Here is a 19,075-nt window from a genome sequence, read left to right on the forward strand (position 1 = left end):
CTGCAAGTCCTGCCTCTCCCATCTCCTCATTGGTTTATGGAAGCAGGTATCCAAATGCCATCTCCTCATTGGTTATACCCACGTGGGTGACTGAAAGAAGAAAAGGGTCGGTGGCGGTAATGCACCTAATTTATGAAAGTTGCCAATCGCAATATAAAGTCAAGAGAAGAAAAAGCCTGGAAGGAGGAGAGATGACTAGAAATGATTCGGTTGACCGTTTTATGTGTGGATTAATTGGTGGAGTAGAGGACCTTGTGCATTTCAGGTAAAATAACAACTCAATGTTTATATCCCTGGACAAATGAGCTATTTATCCTTTGAGAAGCCTTTGCTGCCTGACGGGCAGTAATTAAACTTTGGGCAATTTATGTTGTTCCTACTCAGTGTGCAGGTGTTCTGAAAGAACTCCCTGGGTTTACCTTCATGCTGTGGAGGTTTGGTCAGGACGGTTGTTTTAATTTGTTCGTTTTGAAAGACTAATTACTAAGCACTTCCCCGCACAAAACACATTGTGGTCGCTCCTCGTTATTTCTCAAAGTTTGTATGAAACCAAGAGAGAGAAACTCATCGCTGTATGAGCTGAATCAGAACTTGTGGTTAGCTTGAGTCCATGTGCTGACAGCGGTGAGTGATGGCGAGTGAGAATGACAGGTCAGTGGCTGACAGCGCATCATCTGCTGCTGGCTGCTGAACGACAGCGCTGCAGCGTGTGGGTCGCGGAGTGATCTTCAATAAAACTGCAGAAAAACGATCCGGTAAACAGCGAAGCACACGGGTATCTCCCTCCCACTCACGCAGCTACCATATTGAGCAGTGACACTGCTATGGGGAATGATAAGTGCCAGAATTAAGATTCGTGAAGCTACTAATACCTCTCACCAAGTCACCTTGCATCTTCCTGGCGCAATAAAATACCGCCATGAATTAACATGGRCTGTCAATGGAAACAAGTTTTTTTCTAARGCGTCAAACTGCCGACGTGTACACGTCATGTACATGTAGTGTTCACATCATGTAATGTTGCACCGACCACCTCACGTCAGTTTGYTTGTAAGGTTGTTATGAAAGATCTTACCATGGATGCCTTAAAAACGACTACATGTGTTCTGAGTCACGTGCTAGTTTAAGTGTCTGTTTAGTTTATTATTAAAGATCTCAYCATGAACACCTTACCAACATCTACATGATTTTGTCAAAAATATTTTTCATTGCCAGAGTAATCTAGTCAATTTAATTTGTCGATTTAGCTAAAATAGGCCTATTACTTCAATACAAAAACATATTAGTGTAAGAAATTGTAATGGATACTGGCAATGTGTTTAACAACTTCAACACAAGCTATACTTGTACCAACATGCACCCATCACCCTCTAAACCCACACTTCGTACCCTTATAATAACCACAGACCCACAACACACTCCTCCCCCATGAACCGGCCCCTGCTAAACAAACGCACATGCATTCTGCTCGAGGTTGAGGTTCTAAGACAAAGAACTATGAGCCAATGGAACGTCGACATCAGGCCGGACAGGACTACCCACGACCCAGATCGACCAATCGGAAGGCCAGACTACAAGATCAACCTACTTTATTTGTTGCATAATATAAACAGAAAATGTATAGAGGTCTCTTTCCGACGATTCCATACGAGTCAGACAGAAGGCCATACGAGTCAGACAGAAGGTGCCGTGCTGCACGATTTCAAAGATATCATTACCTGTGAATAAACTGCCTTATTATACAAATATCCACCTCGTCCTATGTCTCAACTTGATCTCCTTTCTCCAGTAAATGTTTTATCACAATTAGCCGAGTTGATAACGCAGCCAGCCACCTTTACTGTGTAGATATTCCTATTTCTCACATCAATACAGACACAAGGACTTCTTTGTTGGAGGTAGCCATATTCAGAGATAAGAGGTAGACTAGGTCTCTAGGGGCGCAATCAAAACAACTCGGAACTTGGCAATCTCTGACTTCAGTGCGTTCAAGACAACTGGGAACTCAGAACAAAATGAGCTCAGACTGGGATTTTTGGTTTTGAACAGTCATCCAACTTGGAATTCCAATTCAGAAACTCTGGCATCTTTCTCTGACCTGAAAATCACTGATGTCATGATTTGACTTTACCCCCCCCCCCCAGTTTATTGGTTTAACATATATAATCACTGTCACCATGCAATCCTTAGGCTAAACATTTCTGAGATGTCTTATGGTTAAAAGCAGGGCTCGAATCGAGCGGGTATGTGAGGATACTGGCCTTGCCTGAAGGTGGTCCTCGAGGCCTTCTGATCTGGTTTGACAACTTCCACCCCATCAGGTGGAGTTTCAGTGATCTCAAAGTACGTTATACAAAAATAGCAATAGACAAACACTRAGTAAATCACCATTTTTTTATACTACAGTATATGCAATAATTGTATATACAATTGCATTGTTTACCTCAGTAAACAGCTGCAGCTCCYGTCCGTGCAGCAGGCGATAGGGTGAGTASTCTGGAGGCCTGGACGCTGCTGTTGTGTGCGAAGATAATTACCTTCAGATTGGCCTCCCACCATTCCTGATACCCGTCAAGAGACTTGCCCATGGCGGTCCTGTTGGTCTGTTTATACAAACCTGGAGTCACCATACATCTACACATTATATATAAACTCACTGTACTATCAGTGTCAGTTTCGGGRAAAAAATTGAAATTACTGGAGGCCTATGTGAAACAATGCTACAACCATTACATTATTAACCACTAACATGTTAGCTAACATTGACTCAAACCAACTAGCCTAGCGCTAACTAACGCTTAGTCAAGCTAAATTTGGTTAGCATCAAGCTAGTGAACTGTTAAACGCTATTTTCGTACAAATATTAACACTAACACATTGTGACATCACATTACCTAAACTGAGCCTTTGTTCATAGAAAATAAAASAAATGGGATCTAAAACGTTGTTRATAAAAAGTACAGAAAGTTAGGACGCCATCTTAATCCCTACTCTTACATGTAAACCATTAGCAACCTAGCCAAACTCCATTTCTTACAATGGGGAAAATACCAACCAGTTTTTCACTCGGTTAAAAATCCCTTCAATTGCATTCAAACATCAAACTCATGGACTAGGTAATTAACCATGCTACCTCAATATTTTGACTCATATTGCACATNACCATTAGCAACCTAGCCAAACTCCATTTCTTACAATGGGGAAAATACCAACCAGTTTTTCACTCGGTTAAAAATCCCTTCAATTGCATTCAAACATCAAACTCATGGACTAGGTAATTAACCATGCTACCTCAATATTTTGACTCATATTGCACATTACATATCTGAATTAATAGGGTAAAATGATGAGACAGTGAAACGTTTGTTTTCAATAGTATTCATTCTCCAAGATTGAAGAAATCTCCAAGGCAGTGTTGCCAACTCCTCAGTAAGGAAAGTAGSTATTTGCTGTCCTAAAAGTTGCTAAATGACACCATCGCATAATTTGCATAATTGGCCATGTGCATGTAATTGTGATGGACGCTGTAGGAGAGAGGAATAACKTMATGGGAGAGACAAAAAGTGAGTAAAAACACCCTAAATATGTTAAGAACTACAAATGAACTTTCTTCTGTTGGTTGATGGGACCGGAAAAAGTGACATTTTTTTATGTTTTGTTTAGTTTTCTTAATTTGGTTTGGTTTTTAACCTTATGGTCCACTTAGGAGCCTACAACAAGTCACAGTAAAACATGAAATTCTTTTACCATTACATTTTTTACATTTTTTTGTATACAATCTACATTAACAATCTAAATGGACCAAAAAGAGACCATAGAAAAAACTGTCAATGGCAATGTGAGAAAATTATGGTAACTAGTCTGGCCCTAATTAATAGTATTTCTGATTATCTGAACTCCCCACCACGAATGACATGTATTTTTTTWATTTTTTTACAGAAAACCACAGAACCACCACTACAATATAGGCCTACACTCAGATAAAAAGGTGCTATCTACAAACTAAAAGGATTCTTCCACTGTCCCCAAAGGAGAACCTTAACCTTTTTGGTTCCAGGTAGAACCCCTTCTGTGTTAATGTAGAACCCTTTTGGGCTCCATTCCACAGAGGGTTCTACAAGGAACCAAAAATACTTCTACCTGGAACTAAAGTGTTCTCCTTTGGTGACAGCCAAAGAACCCTGTTGGAACCCCTTTCTCAAAGAGTGTTCTCAACAAGTTTAGCCTGTTAAAAGTTTACACCATTTCATTCTGTACCCAAACATCTGCCTGGTATTCAAGATAACACGCAACATACCACCAGCACCATTGAAGGTTATCTTCAACCTTGGCTCAGACTTAAATAGCAGTGTTCCAAGAACCTCCACCAGAGGTGCCTGTAGTATCCTCAAACGGACAAAAATGGGACACAAGAGGGCGCCCCACACTCACTTTATTTTAAAACGGTATGCTCTCACTCTCATCTCCTTTGCCATCTTCTCATGTCTTTTCTTGGAACACCATCCACACACACACATACTACTGTAGCATCTTGTTTACGATCCTCACATTTTAGGCATCCAGCTGAGGCCCTGGATGGATCACGTTGCAATGAGATGGGCACAGGGGTACGCACGTACGTACAGTYCTTTTCAGTGTGGCGGCAAATTAGTTGAACAGGAGAAGAGGATGTGGTTGCTTGTGGAGGGAGAGCAGTGTGGGTGGTGGGTAAAACAGCTAATTGCTTTCTCTGGCTCATCACATCTTGACTAAAAGAAAGATAGATTTAGAAATGRGTTTGACCTTGCCATAGTTCAACAGCTGAAAAGCCTTCATTAACATACTCCCAGAGATAGCAAGACATTCAGTATTCACTGAATGAAGTAGCCTACCCATCCCCATTTACAATTTCATTAATCAATTAAATAAATTATACTATAGCACATTCAATGACATTATTATTGTAGACTATAGGCTACTCTTGTATATACCTTGTGCAATACTGTAATCATTGAATGAAGTAGCGTACCTATCCACATTTCCAATTTCATTTATCAATTAGATAAATAATACAAGCACACTCTCCTTCCAGACTCACATTAAGCATCTCCAATCCAAAATTAAATCTAGAATCGGCTTCCTATTTGGCAACAAAGCATCCTTCACTCATGCTGCCAAACATACCCTGGTAAAACTAACTATCCTACCGATCCTTGACTTCGGCGATGTCATTTACAAAATAGCCTCCAACACTCTACTCAGCAAATTGGATGCAGTCTATCACAGTGCCATCCGTTTTGTCACCAAAGCCCCATATACTACCCACCACTGCGACCTGTATGCTCTCGTTGGCTGGCTCTCGCTTCATATTCATCACCAAACCCACTGGCTCCAGGTCATCTATAAGTCTTTGCTAGGTAATGCCCTGCCTTATCTCAGCTCACTGGTCACCATAGAAGCACCCACCCGTAGCACACACTCCAGCAGGTATATTTCACTGGTCACCCCCAAAGCCAATTCCTCCAGCTCACAGATCATTGCACCTGTACATAGCTCATCAGTAAATAGCCCATCCAACTACCTCATCCCCATAATGTTATWMTTTTTTTTGCTCCTTTGCACCCCAGTATCTCTACTTGCACATTCATCTTCTGCACATCTATCACTCCATTGTTAAATTGCTAAATTGTAATTACCTCGCCACTACGGCTTATTTATTGCCTTACCTCCCAAAATCTTACCTCATTTGCACAGACTGTATATAGACTTTTCTATTGTGTTATTGACTGTACGTTTGTTTATTCCATGTGTAACTCTGTGTTGTTGTTTGTATCGCACTGCTTTGCTTTATCTTGGCCAAGTCGCAGTTGTAAATGATAATTTGTTCTCAACTGGCCTACCTGGTTAAATAAAGGTGWAATAAAATGTATAAAAATAAACATACAGTTAGTTACATTATGGCCTCCTGAGTGGTGCAGCAGTCTAAGGCACTGGTTCGATCCCGAGCTGTATAACAACCAGCCGTGATCAGGAGTCCCATAGGGCTCCTATATCATATATATATACAGTATATCATAGGGCCCAGCGTCATCGGGGTTTGGCCTGGGGAGGCCGTCATTGTAAATAAGAATTTGTTCTTAAGCGTCATCGGGGTTTGGCCTGGGGAGGCCGTCATTGTAAATAAGAATTTGTTCTTAACTTACTTGCCTAGTTAAATAAAAAAAATATTGTAGAATAGGCTACTCCTGTATCCAAACTATTTTAGGACACCGATATGATTTCATTGGTCTTGTCAGGCATGGTATTAAGGTCTTCGATGGAAGTTGTATGTCGTACCTCGTTACCTTCTTCAGTGAAAAGTATCTATGCATCCCCCATTCAGTTCAAGTGTGAATGTGTAGGCCTAGTGACAGTGGAAAAATAAACCCATAGCTCCAGCACACAATGTCATGTAGGGGTAGTGTATTACAATGTAAAATATGCATATATCCTATAGCACCACGCGTGTATATTTTAATTTATTATTTAATTCATCCATTAAATAAATAATACTAGCACATCAAATGACGTGATTGTACACTAGCCTWCTCCACTATCGACACARTATGTAAATTATATTGCCTACGTGCTTTCGACAATACGTTATCAACAAAAAGTATGTGGTATCCAATTGTTAGTAGTTAATGTCTTGTCTCATCGCTACAACTCCCGTACGGGCTCGAGAGAGACGAAGGTCGAGAGCCATGCGTCCGCCGAAACACAACCCAACCAAGCCGCACTGCTTCTTAACACAGCGCGCATCCAACCCGGAAGCCAGCCGCACCAACGTGTCGGAGGAAACACCGTACACCTAGCGACCCGGTCAGCATGCACTGCGCCCGGCCCGCCACAGGAGCCGCTAGTGCGCGATGAGACAAGGACATCCCTAACCCGGACGACGCTAGGCCAATTGTGCGTCGCCCCATGGACCTCCCGGTCGCGGCCGGCTGCAACAGAGCCTGGGCTCGAACCCAGAGTTTCTGGTGGCACCGGGAGGCCTTATAGCATATTTATTTGCTGTTATTGTATTTCTAAGTAGCAGCCATATAACAAACAGCCAATGAAACTAATTGTTTTCACTTTATGACAGAACATTCATATTCTGCCTGACTGTGGCACTCTTTACCTGATTTGTTAGTATTTTCTTGTGATCCCAACAAAACTACATATTTTACTCAACTAGAGATTGAAATAAATGGCGTTTGCTTTAAAACTGACACCTGGACATGCCTGGCCCAATCCCACCTAGCTTGCCTCCCTCTACCTGCCTGTTTCTGCTGCCACTGGTTCTTCACTCACTCCCCACACACCCAATTACTTACCATTTCATCTTTATGAAAAGCCATCTGACCAGTGTTTTTTACTTTCTCTATARYCATTATGGATATTGTCTGAGCCTGCTGGCCATTAATACTGGTATTGMTCTTTCTTTATTGAAATGGGAATTAAGGATTACTGCTTTAATTTTCAATTAAGATACAATGAAGACATTGTTAGATGTAATGTATGCTTTTATAGGGTCTGTATCTCTGTATTACAACAAGTTAAATAAAGATTTGTGMAAACTGGAAGTGTGACTTCTTCCCCCAATGATTTCCTCAGGCTGAGGTACTTAGTCAGTTATGAGTTATTCCATACCAAGGCTAGATGGGGCTGAATGGAAACACAACTGCAATGCAACTAATTCATCTCATTGGAACRTGACTGTTCAGTCTGAATATTCMATCAATTAAAATATGGATTTCTTGGCTGAATTAAGGTTGAATTAAACCTTCAAAAAGGGACACACCTACACAATGGAAGTCTATCAGATAAAGTCATTGACTGTAATTTACTGCATCAATTATAGTCACAGCCTCTCCCCTTCATTTGATTAACTAGAGGAACGGGATGGAGATTTGATGTATTAGAATCCCCATTAACCGACAAAAGACTACATACATTTAAAAACATTAACATGTAGTGTGTGTGCATCTATCAGTTCCACGTCAGTACATGCACACAACAAGTAGGTCACATGGGGGAGAGGCGTTGTTTTATCTGTTTTTTGAAACCAGCTTTGCTGTTCACTTGCGCTATATAAGATGGGAGTTCCATGCACTCATGTCTCTGTATAATACTGTACTTTTACTTGAATTTGTTCTGGACCTGGGCACTGTGAAAAGACCCTGGTCGCATGTCTGGTGGGGTAAATATGTGTAAGTTGACTACGCAAACAATTTTGAACAAATTAATGTTTCTTATAAAAAAACAATCATCAACTCTCAGCCAAGAAAGACCGGCATGCATAATATTAATCTTTGCCCTCGGATTACAATGAAGAGCAAGACGTGCCGCTCTGTTCTGGGCCAGCTGCATCTGAACTAGGTCTTTCTTTGCAGCACTTGATCATATAAATGGACAATAATGACAATAAGATTAAACTARAGCCTGCAGGACTTGCTTTGTGTATTGCGGTTTCAAAAAAAGCAGATATCTATATTACGGACAGACCTCCCTTTATCTTTACAACCATTGAATCTATATATTTTGACCACGACAGTTTACAATCTATGGTAACACCAAGTAATTTAGTCTCCTCAACTTGTTCAACAGCCACACAATTAAGGAGCGCTTTTTGAAGTAAGCGTTTGTATCGTGTGTGGCTTGCTATATAAAAGCAGGCAAACAGACATCCCGCTACTGTTCGATTGAACGTTAGAATGGGCAAAACGAGTGACCTAAGCAACTTTGAGTGTGGTATAATTGTCGGTGCCAGGCGCTCTGGTTCCAGTATCTCAGAAACTGCGGCCCTCCTGGGCTTTTCATGCACGACAGTGTCTAGGGTTTCCTGAGAACGGTGCAACAAATAAAAACACATCCAGTCAGCAGCAGTCCTGTGGGCGAAAACACCTTGTTGAGAGGTCAAAGGAGAATGGCAAGAATCTAACAAGCGGCCCACAAAAAGGAAAATAACGGCGCAGTACAACATGCTGTTCTGCAGACCAATCTTGGAACGCACAACATGCTGTTCTGCAGACCAATCTTGGAACGCACAACTCGACGGTCCTTGTCACAGATGGGCTACTGCAGCAGATGACCACACCGGRTTCCACTCCTATCAGCTAAAAACAAGAAGAAGCAGCTCCAGTGGGCACAAGATCACCAACACTGGACAATTGAGGAGTGGAAAAACATTGCCTGGTCCGACGAATCATGCTGATGGCAGAATCAGACTTTGGCGTGAGCAGCATGATTCCATGGACCCATCCTGCCTGGTGTCAACAGTACAGGCTGGTCGCGAAGTGTAATGGTGTGTGGAATGTTTTCCTGGCACACGTTAGGTCCCTTGATACCAATTGAGCAACGTTTCCATTCCCTGAAGAATTCAGGCTGTTCTGGAGGCAAAGGGGGGTCCGACCCGGTACTAGATGGGTGTACGTAATAAACTGTCACTAAGTGTATATAGTACATAGTGAGAAACAAATTAAGACATATTGTTCATGCAAATAGACACACACACACACACACACACACACACAGCGTACAGTAAGGATGGCGGTTGGGGTGGCTGGACACTAGGGCTTTGGCAGGCAGTTGTTGTGTTGGGTCAGGGTTCATCTTGTCTCACTGAGACTCCAGGGTCTGGTTAAAGTGTCTCTTCCCATCCAGGTACAACATGGACTCTATAGAGACAGACAGACACACATGAGACCAATGTTAGACTGTGTGGAATCAATAGACGTTAACTTTAATCTCTTTGTGTTGGCACAAACGTTCCAGTAAGAGTACCTCCGTAGCTCTGCGGTACTATGTTAGAGGTCCTACCTCCGTAGCTCTGCGGTACTATGTTAGAGGTCCTACCTCCGTAGCTCTGCGGTACTNTACCTCCGTAGCTCTGCGGTACTATGTTAGAGGTCCTACCTCCGTAGCTCTGCGGTACTATGTTAGAGGTCCTACCTCCGTAGCTCTGCGGTACTATGTTGGGGACGTCTTTGTCTGTGACGAAGGTGAAGTGGAAGACGTTAGTGGTGTTGTGATGCCGGGTCAAGGGGTCAAGGACCTCTGTATGAACTCTGACCTGGATGTAGTTCCCCTCTGTGTAACACACCTGGAGACACAGAGAAGGACGTGTCAACACTGAAACTGGAGCAGATCAAACACACCACCAACGCATATGCACACACACACACCTGTGATGAGAGCAGTAATAGGGAGCCAATCTCTACAGGCTTCTGGAAGAGGATATCGTCCACGGCAACCAGGTTAGGCCGACACCCCCTGGAGGGAGGGAGGGAATACACACACACACACAATGAGGATGCACAGGTGTATATGGTGCACCGGGACAAATGTATATCTTCTCTAACATAAACACACACAATCTAGCAAATCAAAATTGGTTCTGTGAATSTTATTGGATAAATGAACATTTACATTTTAGTCACTTAGCAGACGCTCTTATCCAGAGTGACTTACAGTAGTGAGTGCATACATTTTCATTTGTACTGTTCCCCAGTGGGAATCGAACTTGGCGTTGCAAGTGCCATACTCTACCATTTGAGCCACCTGGGAGCAATTATGTATGTCATAACATCACACTATAACTTTATGAGTCTTGTGGGAACGCTCCTTCCTTGTTGTTATGGGAGTTTTGAAGTACATAACCATCAACATGAATAGGACATTCCTGTAATATTTTCTCACAACCAATTTCATTAAATCCAGACATCATTTCTGAGGTGTGTTTATGGTAAATGTTTCATGTCACAACATCACACTGTAACTGAGAATGTTCTTGGTTTGCTGGGAACARACTTGCTCACTCACCCGTAGGCGCATGCGTTAGCCCAGCCCAGCTCGTAAGCTTTCCTCATCAGAAACCCTCCAAAGATCCTGTTAAAGATATTCCTCTCCTGAAAACACACATCTTAGTCAGCAMAAATTARAAATGTTTCAGATTGTAAATCTCCCTCCCTCCCTCTCTCTCCTCTCTCTAACCTGTGGATGGCAGATCTCCAATCCTTTGACTTTGGCGTCCTCCATCCATACGGAGTTAGGAGGCAGAACTCTGCTGCGGAAACTCACTGTCCTACCAGACAACACACACACACACCATCACTCACAAAAAAGAAATCCTGGATTATATGTGTCATAATTAATTATTTGTCATAATTAAGAGGTAACATTTGTCATGACGTTGCCTGTTTAGGTACATAAAGCCCATTCCCCTCTCCCTGCCACTCCCTGCCTCCCCCTTTCCTCCTTCAACCCATGCTGTGGTCACAGAGAGACGTCGTAAATTCCTGAGAATCTCCTCATGGCCAAACAGTATTAGAGAGAGGGTAAACTTTCAGGACAAAGGAAATTTATTCCACCTCACAGAGCTTGAGGTACGAACAGATTTCATGTTCCGGVAAAAGTATAAAAGATCGGTGAAGATTCCAGCTATTAACATGTCCGTTTGTCACCACGTGGGAAACTCATGGGAGACTGTGTGGCTACATTACCATTCCGCTGTTKATATAATAACCTCAGATATGAGGTTTACATCTGATTGTTGTATAAAAGGAATGAGTGAGTATGATACTGTTTGTATAATTGTGTAATATGATTTTGGACTGTTTAATGAAGAAAAATACAAATCCCTTTTGATTTGAACTAAATCCGAGGACCCGCCCCTGAGCCAGTTGGGTCAGACATCCTGAGACAGCCCCTCTCTGCAATCCGAATAAAAACCCAACTCTGAGAAATTATCAGCAGACCATGTTTTTTCTCCATTAGGAGGAGATCGAAGGTTGAGTACCATTGCTGAATCTGTTAACCATACCACGTGGTTAAACTCTTAGACGAATAAGAACAAGTCTTTGATATTGACTACTAGTCTGCAGCTAGGAATTCGGTATCATTGAACGCGAAGAACGACAACCGCCGAAACATCCATTCTATAACGAATGTCACTCTGAACTATMCACAATAACCARGACAGAAAGACRGACCAAACTCTCCAACAAAAACTAACTTTTCTCCAGCGATCAAGACGACACACTGAGCGTAAATATATATATATTGATTGCAATTGTTCCCGAATGAGTGAGCGTTCGTGTGTAAGGATTAGCATGTCAATTGTTATAATTATGAACTCTGTAGTGACTTCTTGGTCGACCCCCAATTTTCCCTTTGTCTAACAAGCCACCATGCCGGTTCAGCCCACTAGGGCATATTTCTCCCATCATTTCATGTAACCATTTTAAGTTTGTTTGTTTGTTTATGGATTTCTGTGAATTACTTAGTTAGTAATAAATAAATGATTTAAGACAATTGATGTATGGATGACTCATAGTGAAGACTGGGTTCGTGCAGATAACCCACAATTTACGACGTTTGGAATGAGACTAACGTGAGGTAAAAATAAACAAATCATCAATCAGAAAACTATTGATCAGATATGAAAATATCTGAAAGGTTATATTGGGAAATTATAACTTTGTAATTTGACTACTTTCCCTGGTGTCCCCGAATTCATAGTTAATTAGTTACGTTATTAATCAGTTGATCGCGTAATCCCTAATTATAGTTTATATCAAAGATTCCTGTAAGTCTTCAATTTAATGATAGCAAAGACACRACACATTCATATTTGGACAGTGAAGCTAAAAAATGCAGAATATTTTAACAGCTTATGTTTCAGTGAGGTAGTTTGCTCTTGTGGATTGTCGGTCTTCCTTTCCTGTGGCGGACCTCATGTGAGCCAGTTTCATCATTGCGCTTGATCGTTTTTGCGAATGCACTTGAAGAAACTTTAAAAGTTCTCGAAATTTTCCGGATTGACTGACCTTCATGTCTGAAAGTAATGACTGTCGTTTCTCTTTGCTTTCAAGAACTTTTAAAGTTTCTTCGAGTGCAGTCGCAAAAACCATCCATCGCTATGATGAAACTGGCTCTCATGAGGACCGCCACAGGAAAGGAAGACTCAGAGTTACTGCATAAAATGACCTGGCCTCCACAAACACCCGACCTCAACCCAATTGAGATGTTTTGGGATGAGTTGGACCACAAGGTGAAGGAAAAGCAGCCAACAAGTGAACAGCATATGTAAGAACTCCTTCATGACTGTTGGAAAAGCATTCCAGGTGAAGCTGGTTGAGAAAATGCCAAGAGTGTACAAAGCTGTYATCAAGGCAAAGGGTGGCTACTTTGAAGATTCTCAAATATAAATATATTTTTATTTGTTTAACACTTTTTGGTTACTACCTGATTCCATGTGTTATTTCATAGTTTTGATGTCTTCACTATTATTCTACAATGTTGAAAATAGTAAAAATAAAAGAAGAACGCAGAAATGAGTAGGTGTGTCCAAACTTGACTGGTACTGTACATATATATACACACACACTTCATTTTTTTGTGACACTCTTGAAAACAAGATGGTGCATCAAGAGATAAATAATTGTGTTCGTTCAAGTAGTGCACTTCTCTCAAGTGTCTTGTTTCATATCGTCTCAACATTATGAATAGTCAATTAAGATTGACACCTTCAGTGAACTTCTCTCATTTTACAGGGAACAACAACGTGACAACACTTTGATACGACAGGATATGACTCCCAATAAGTCCTTTATGGTGATGTTTGTCCTAAAAATTATAATTGTGATTTAAAAATACTTTATGGAAGTTAAGTTGCTAATTGTTCACGTCATCATTTTACTGACACGTGTGTGTGTGTGTATTTGTGTGTCATACTTGGTGTCCAGGGTGTTGAGGAACAGGCTGTGTACGATCTTCCTCTCCTCAGCAGTAGGGGCCACCTTCAGTAGAGACGCTGTACTCAGCTCTATACGACGCGTCTTATTGACTGGAGGGACACACACACCCACAGTAAATAATAGAAACAAACACAGTAGTATATATATATATATATATATATATAAAAGCATGTGCTTACTCTCTCCCTGTTGAAACAGTTCCTCCTCCTCAGGCCCCTCTGGTTTCAGAGGGTTAACAAACGCCGCCCTGAGAGACAAACAGAGAGAAACAGACCGATAGATAAACAGAGAGAGACAGAGAGAGACAGACAGACAAACAGAGAGAAACAGACCGATAGATAAACAGAGAGAGACAGAGAGAAACAGACAGATAGATAAACAGAGAGAGACAGACAGACAAACAGAGAGAAACAGACCGATAGATAAACAGAGAGAGACAGAGAGAAACAGACAGATAGATAAACAGAGAGAGACAGAGACAAACAGAGAGAAACAGATAGAAAGAGACGGAGAAACAGAGACACAGACAGAGAAACAGACAGAGAGAGAAAGACAGAGAGAAACAGAGTAATAGAGACAGTTAATAATGGATGGATACTATAGATGGATGGATGGCTGGAGTGACGGATGGATGGTTGGGGTGACGATGGATAGTTGTTGTGTACCTCTTGTTCTCAGGGTCTCTGGCCACCATAACAAACGTAGCATCCAGAACTGGAGTGTAGGCCCCATCATGGTACTATACATACACAGAGACATAACATCACCAATGTGGACATTAGTGTGTGTGTGTGTGTGTGTGTGTGTGTGTGTGTGTGTGTGTACCTGAGACATGTGCATCTTGGCTTCAATGGAGGTCTTCCCCACCCAGGTCACGTGACCAGTGAACTTGATGTCACAGTCAGGGTGGATGATTTGTTTCCTCATGTCTGTGACATCACATACAGGGAAAGTAAGCCACACATACCAGAATGCAACAGCAACAAACTATTCAATGATACTGGGAAAAGTGTCCCAAGATTAGACTTGAGAAACATTGGTCTACGCAGTACATCCTGGTGTTGTATCAGCACTGTTGGGTGTCATACCTATCTTGTCCACCAGGGCAGTGACGATGGACAGAGGAGATCTCTGAAGTGCCTTGTTATGGGTGTGAGAGTAACAGATCAACACTGAGGAGAAAGAGAAATAACACTATAATAACATGTACCAGTGTGCACTGTGGTTGAGGTGATGATGTCATACCTGCTAGACTGTCCAGATCCTCCAGGATACGGCCAAACCTGGAATAGAGAAACCGGACTGAGAGGGGGGGAAAGGGTGTGTGTGTGTGTGTGAGCATGTGTTTGTGAGCATGTGTTACCTGACACCTTTGTGGTAGTTAAGGTATTTCTCTCTAAGGGTAGGGTCTGTGCCCAGGGGAAGGTGGACCTCTATGTAGCTGTCCTTCATCCTGCGGACAGGAAGCTCATCTTGAGAACCAGCCAGCTGATTGGACAACGACAAACGGTCAGCTAACGCCTGCTGGTGGTCGCTACAGGATGGGAGGAGAGATAGGGAAAGAGAGATTCATCAGGAATGAGCTGTGAGTTTAACAAAGTCATGAACATATCTAACAGTCAACACAGGTCCTCCTTGTCGTGGTATCAATATCTCAATACAAAATAGGTATACTGGTTCTGTTATTGTACCTCCAGTTAGTGGACGCTCCCACAATCTCCCTCAGCCGGTTGCGCACTGAAAAACAATCCACAGTTGATCAGCTCTCAATGTTTGTGTGTACTTATACTGAGCTCAGAACAGAACATTCTGGTTAAATGACGAGCACAGGCTTGAATTCTTTTGCAGACAAGGCGTATTTGATGAGAGGGCTTGGTTGAGTGCGCTGTGGCGGAAGAGTTTAGAGCAGCGCTACGGTATTTAATATTGCTCAATTTATTTTTAAAGCCTGGGGGAAAAGGAGAAATGTATTTACATAATGTGACAAAATGGTAAATTGCGAAACGTAATTTTGTGTTTTTTTGCACATATTACTTCAAGAAATAATACTGTCTTAGCCAATGTGGGCTGGGCACCAATAGGTGTATGACACTAAAATAAAATGAATCCTAATCAAACAAAATACAACGGGAAACATGATCTCAGACAGAATGACAGCAGCAAGCTCCAGAGTGGAGAGGTCTGGATGGGATACTCTACATCAGTTCTACTGTTGTTCCAGCTGGCACATGGAACCACAGTGGCTCTGCACTGCAGCCTGAGGGTGTGTGTGCGAATGGGGAGAAATCAGTAATGTACTGACAAGTTAATACAGTGTAATTTGAGATTTGCCCATTAGTTTGTGGCCCACCTGACTGGAGTCGCTGTGTTGTCATAATGTTGAGACGATATGCACCGATATGAAACAAGACACTTGAGAGAGGGAGAGAGGTAYAGCCCTAAAATCACCAAGACAGAAGCCACCTAAAAACATGGGTCCATCTCTGAGGAACATACAGTAGTGTAGATACAGTACATAATGCAAGTTTGTATAGAGAACATTAAAGGTCTGTCTACTAACATATACTACAGGAGGGTTGCAGCATCTATAAGAAGAGCTAGCCACTGCCACAGGCCAGGGGATGCATTCACAGATCAGTCTGTAGAAAATTGAAGAGGGTAACAAGCCCGTACAACCAGGTCAGCTCAACACAGACCACAGAAGGCTGCTGGATTTAACAACAGAAAGTGACAACAGAAAGCTGGATATCACAAGAGAGATTGACGGTGTGTGAGAGTTTATGCGCAAGGCAGTGTGTTTGAGAGACAGTTAGCTAAGCTACATGCAGGCACATTTATGTTGAATTAAAACTGAATTAAGAAAGTGCTTTATACAGTTAGGATTCAGGTTTGTTTACCAACACACCATTTGACACTAGCAAGTGAGCATTCCCTGTGGAAACAAGACAAGTCAGGGGTCAGAGGTCACAAAAGGAGACTGGATGGAGACTCAATGTCTTGCCATCATACCTCACAAGCAGTTCACATTAGGTTCATAACACTGAGCGAGTCAGCTAATCAACCAACCAATATATCAAACACATAATCAGTCAGTCAGTAAGGTGGGTATGGCCTTACCCTCAGACATGTCCGGGGCCTTCCCCTGCAGAGACACAGGGCCCCGGGAGAACGCCCTCGTTGTCAGAGATGTCACCGATCTCAGAAAACGGAACCTGTGGAATGGAATGAACACTGAAATATCAACACAACAAGCCCACAACATTCTAACTCAGAGTTCCAATTACAACAGCCCTGTCCCGTAAACCCATTAATAGACGTGTATGGGAATCCCAGATGTCTATCAAGTCCCTGGCACATAGCCCACTGATACAGCCAGTTACAGCTGCTCAATGGGATATCTGGTCAGTCAGACAGAGGGTGCATCTCAATACTCTTGGTGTTGCCGTCAACAACCATAATTTTACAGTAACGTTAGGTTACAGTCGTAGCTAGTAACGAGACAGACTTAACAGTCTATAGTAGCCTAGTGGTTAGAGCGTTAGGCCTGTAACTTAACCGAGCTGACAAGGTAAAAATCTGTCAGTCTGAGCAAGGCAGTTAACCCAATGTTCCCGGGCACCGAAGACATGGATGTCAATTATTCAGAGGGGATTCAGAGGGTTGGGTTAAATGCGGAAGAAACATTTCAGTTAAACATTCAGTTGGACAATTGACTAGGTATCCCCCTTTGTATAGCTAAGTATTTAGCCAGAGAGGKTGGAACGAAGCCTCTCATATATTTATGACAGTAAAACACACGCCTTCTGTTAAACACGTGAGCTGGCTCACCCAGAACTAGGATGAAAGCGCCTCAGCAATGTATCTAACAATATATTTAGGTTAGGACTTGATTGAAATAGAACCAGGTAACTAACGTTAGCTACGTAGCCAGACTAACTAGCTAAATGTTCTGTYAAATCGTCTGTTTGACTCTTATTAACCTAAAAGAAAATGGCACATTTTTAAACACGGAAAGCAGAACCCAAAGATGTGCTTGTCATACTGCGACTGATAAAGGTAGGCCGCAAACTAAAATCACTGCTTGYTTAGCTATAAACCAACGTCGGTCAATAGCCTTAGCTAGCTAACGTTACTACACAAAATACCATAGTTAGCTTTTCTGTCAAATCGACTGGTTTAACTCTTCTCCACCCCATACCTCGGCAACAACATGTCCGTGTGTATCGTTTATTTTCTATTTAAAGACGCTTGAGAAGTTAGCTAGCTAAATACCAAAATACAACTCTGAAAAGAGAGGACAGATGAAGCAAATTTTGAAAAGAGTGACGCAGGGACAAGTGGCAACACTGGAAAGTGTACTTCCTTGTGTACATTTAGCCTGCCGGTACATACCGTAATGTTATAAATAAGTGCGCAATATTTGGGGAAATAATGCACGGTTTATAAGCAATCTCAAATTCGTGGATTGTGATGGGGTACCACAAGTTGAATTTAAAGCTCATGAGGCATTTCTAGGTTATATAACATTAGATAACATTCACATATTAGCCATCATTGAGACTCACTTAGATAATTCCATTCATTATAGAACAGTAGCAATAAAAGGATATAACATCTATATTGAATCTTTATTCAACTAGGCAAGTCAGATAAAAACAAAATCTTATTCATAATGACGCCTACACCGGCCAAACCCGGACGCTGGGCCAATTGTGCGCCGCCATATAGGACCCCCAATCACGGCCCGTTGTGATACAGCCTGGATTCGAACCAGGGTGTCTGTAGTGACGCCGCTGCTCCACTCGGGAGCTTATAGAAGGGACAGGAATGCTTATGGGGAAAGTGTTGCTATATTTATTCAGAACCATATCCCAGTAATGCTTAGAGATAGATCTCATGTCAAGTGTTATTGAAGTACGGTGGCTGAAGGTCCACCTGCTTCATCTAAAGCCTAGACCGCTGCTCCACTCGGGAGCTTATAGAAGGGACAGGAATGCTTATGGGGAAAGTGTTGCTATATTTATTCAGAACCATATCCCAGTAATGCTTAGAGATAGATCTCATGTCAAGTGTTATTGAAGTACGGTGGCTGAAGGTCCACCTGCTTCATCTAAAGCCTATTATTTTGGGGCATTGCTATAGGCTAGCAGCCAGCATCTACAGTACCAGTCAAAAGTTTTGATAAACCTACTCATTCAAGGGTTTTTCATTATTTTTACTATTTTCTACATTGTAGAATAATAGTGAAGACATCAAAACTATGAAATAACACATATGGAATCATGTAGTAACCAAAAAAGTGTTAAACAAAT

The 19,075-nt window shown here is 41.9% G+C and overlaps 1 protein-coding gene across 3 annotated transcripts; it reads right to left on the minus strand.

Annotated features, from left to right (window-relative positions):
* Positions 1–7,508: 7,508 nt before the first annotated feature.
* On the minus strand, positions 7,509–18,122 carry LOC111953539 (acyl-coenzyme A thioesterase 9, mitochondrial). 3 transcript variants are annotated; one of them, XM_023972894.2, is made up of 16 exons: positions 17,962–18,122; positions 16,881–16,975; positions 16,669–16,695; positions 15,455–15,500; positions 15,127–15,297; positions 15,009–15,046; positions 14,852–14,935; positions 14,589–14,692; positions 14,429–14,502; positions 13,943–14,010; positions 13,741–13,852; positions 10,999–11,089; positions 10,828–10,913; positions 10,191–10,278; positions 9,958–10,108; positions 7,509–9,683 (listed from the first exon to the last, which is right to left on the minus strand). In XM_023972894.2, the coding sequence occupies exons 1-16, from the start codon at positions 17,973–17,975 to the stop codon at positions 9,625–9,627; spliced, it is 1,308 nt and encodes a 435-aa protein (XP_023828662.1). In that variant the 5' UTR covers positions 17,976–18,122; the 3' UTR covers positions 7,509–9,624. The 3 variants fall into 3 exon arrangements, with proteins under 3 accessions (XP_023828662.1, XP_023828664.1, XP_023828663.1); XM_023972896.2 differs by having other exon boundaries at positions 17,909–18,121; XM_023972895.2 differs by lacking the exon at positions 16,669–16,695.
* Positions 18,123–19,075: the final 953 nt, after the last annotated feature.

The sequence above is a fragment of the Salvelinus sp. IW2-2015 genome, linkage group LG27 (assembly GCF_002910315.2).
Source record: "Salvelinus sp. IW2-2015 linkage group LG27, ASM291031v2, whole genome shotgun sequence".
Lineage (NCBI taxonomy): Eukaryota > Metazoa > Chordata > Actinopteri > Salmoniformes > Salmonidae > Salvelinus > Salvelinus sp. IW2-2015.

Bases quoted from the DNA above. Each gene is read 5' to 3' on its own strand.
- LOC111953539 (XM_023972894.2), bottom strand. The intron at 13,853-13,942 runs GTAAGCACATGC...GTGTCCCTCCAG, and splicing joins ACTGTTTCAACAGGGAGAGA to TCAATAAGACGCGTCGTATA. The intron at 10,109-10,190 runs GTGTGTGTGTGT...CTGTGTCTCCAG, and splicing joins TATTACTGCTCTCATCACAG to GTGTGTTACACAGAGGGGAA.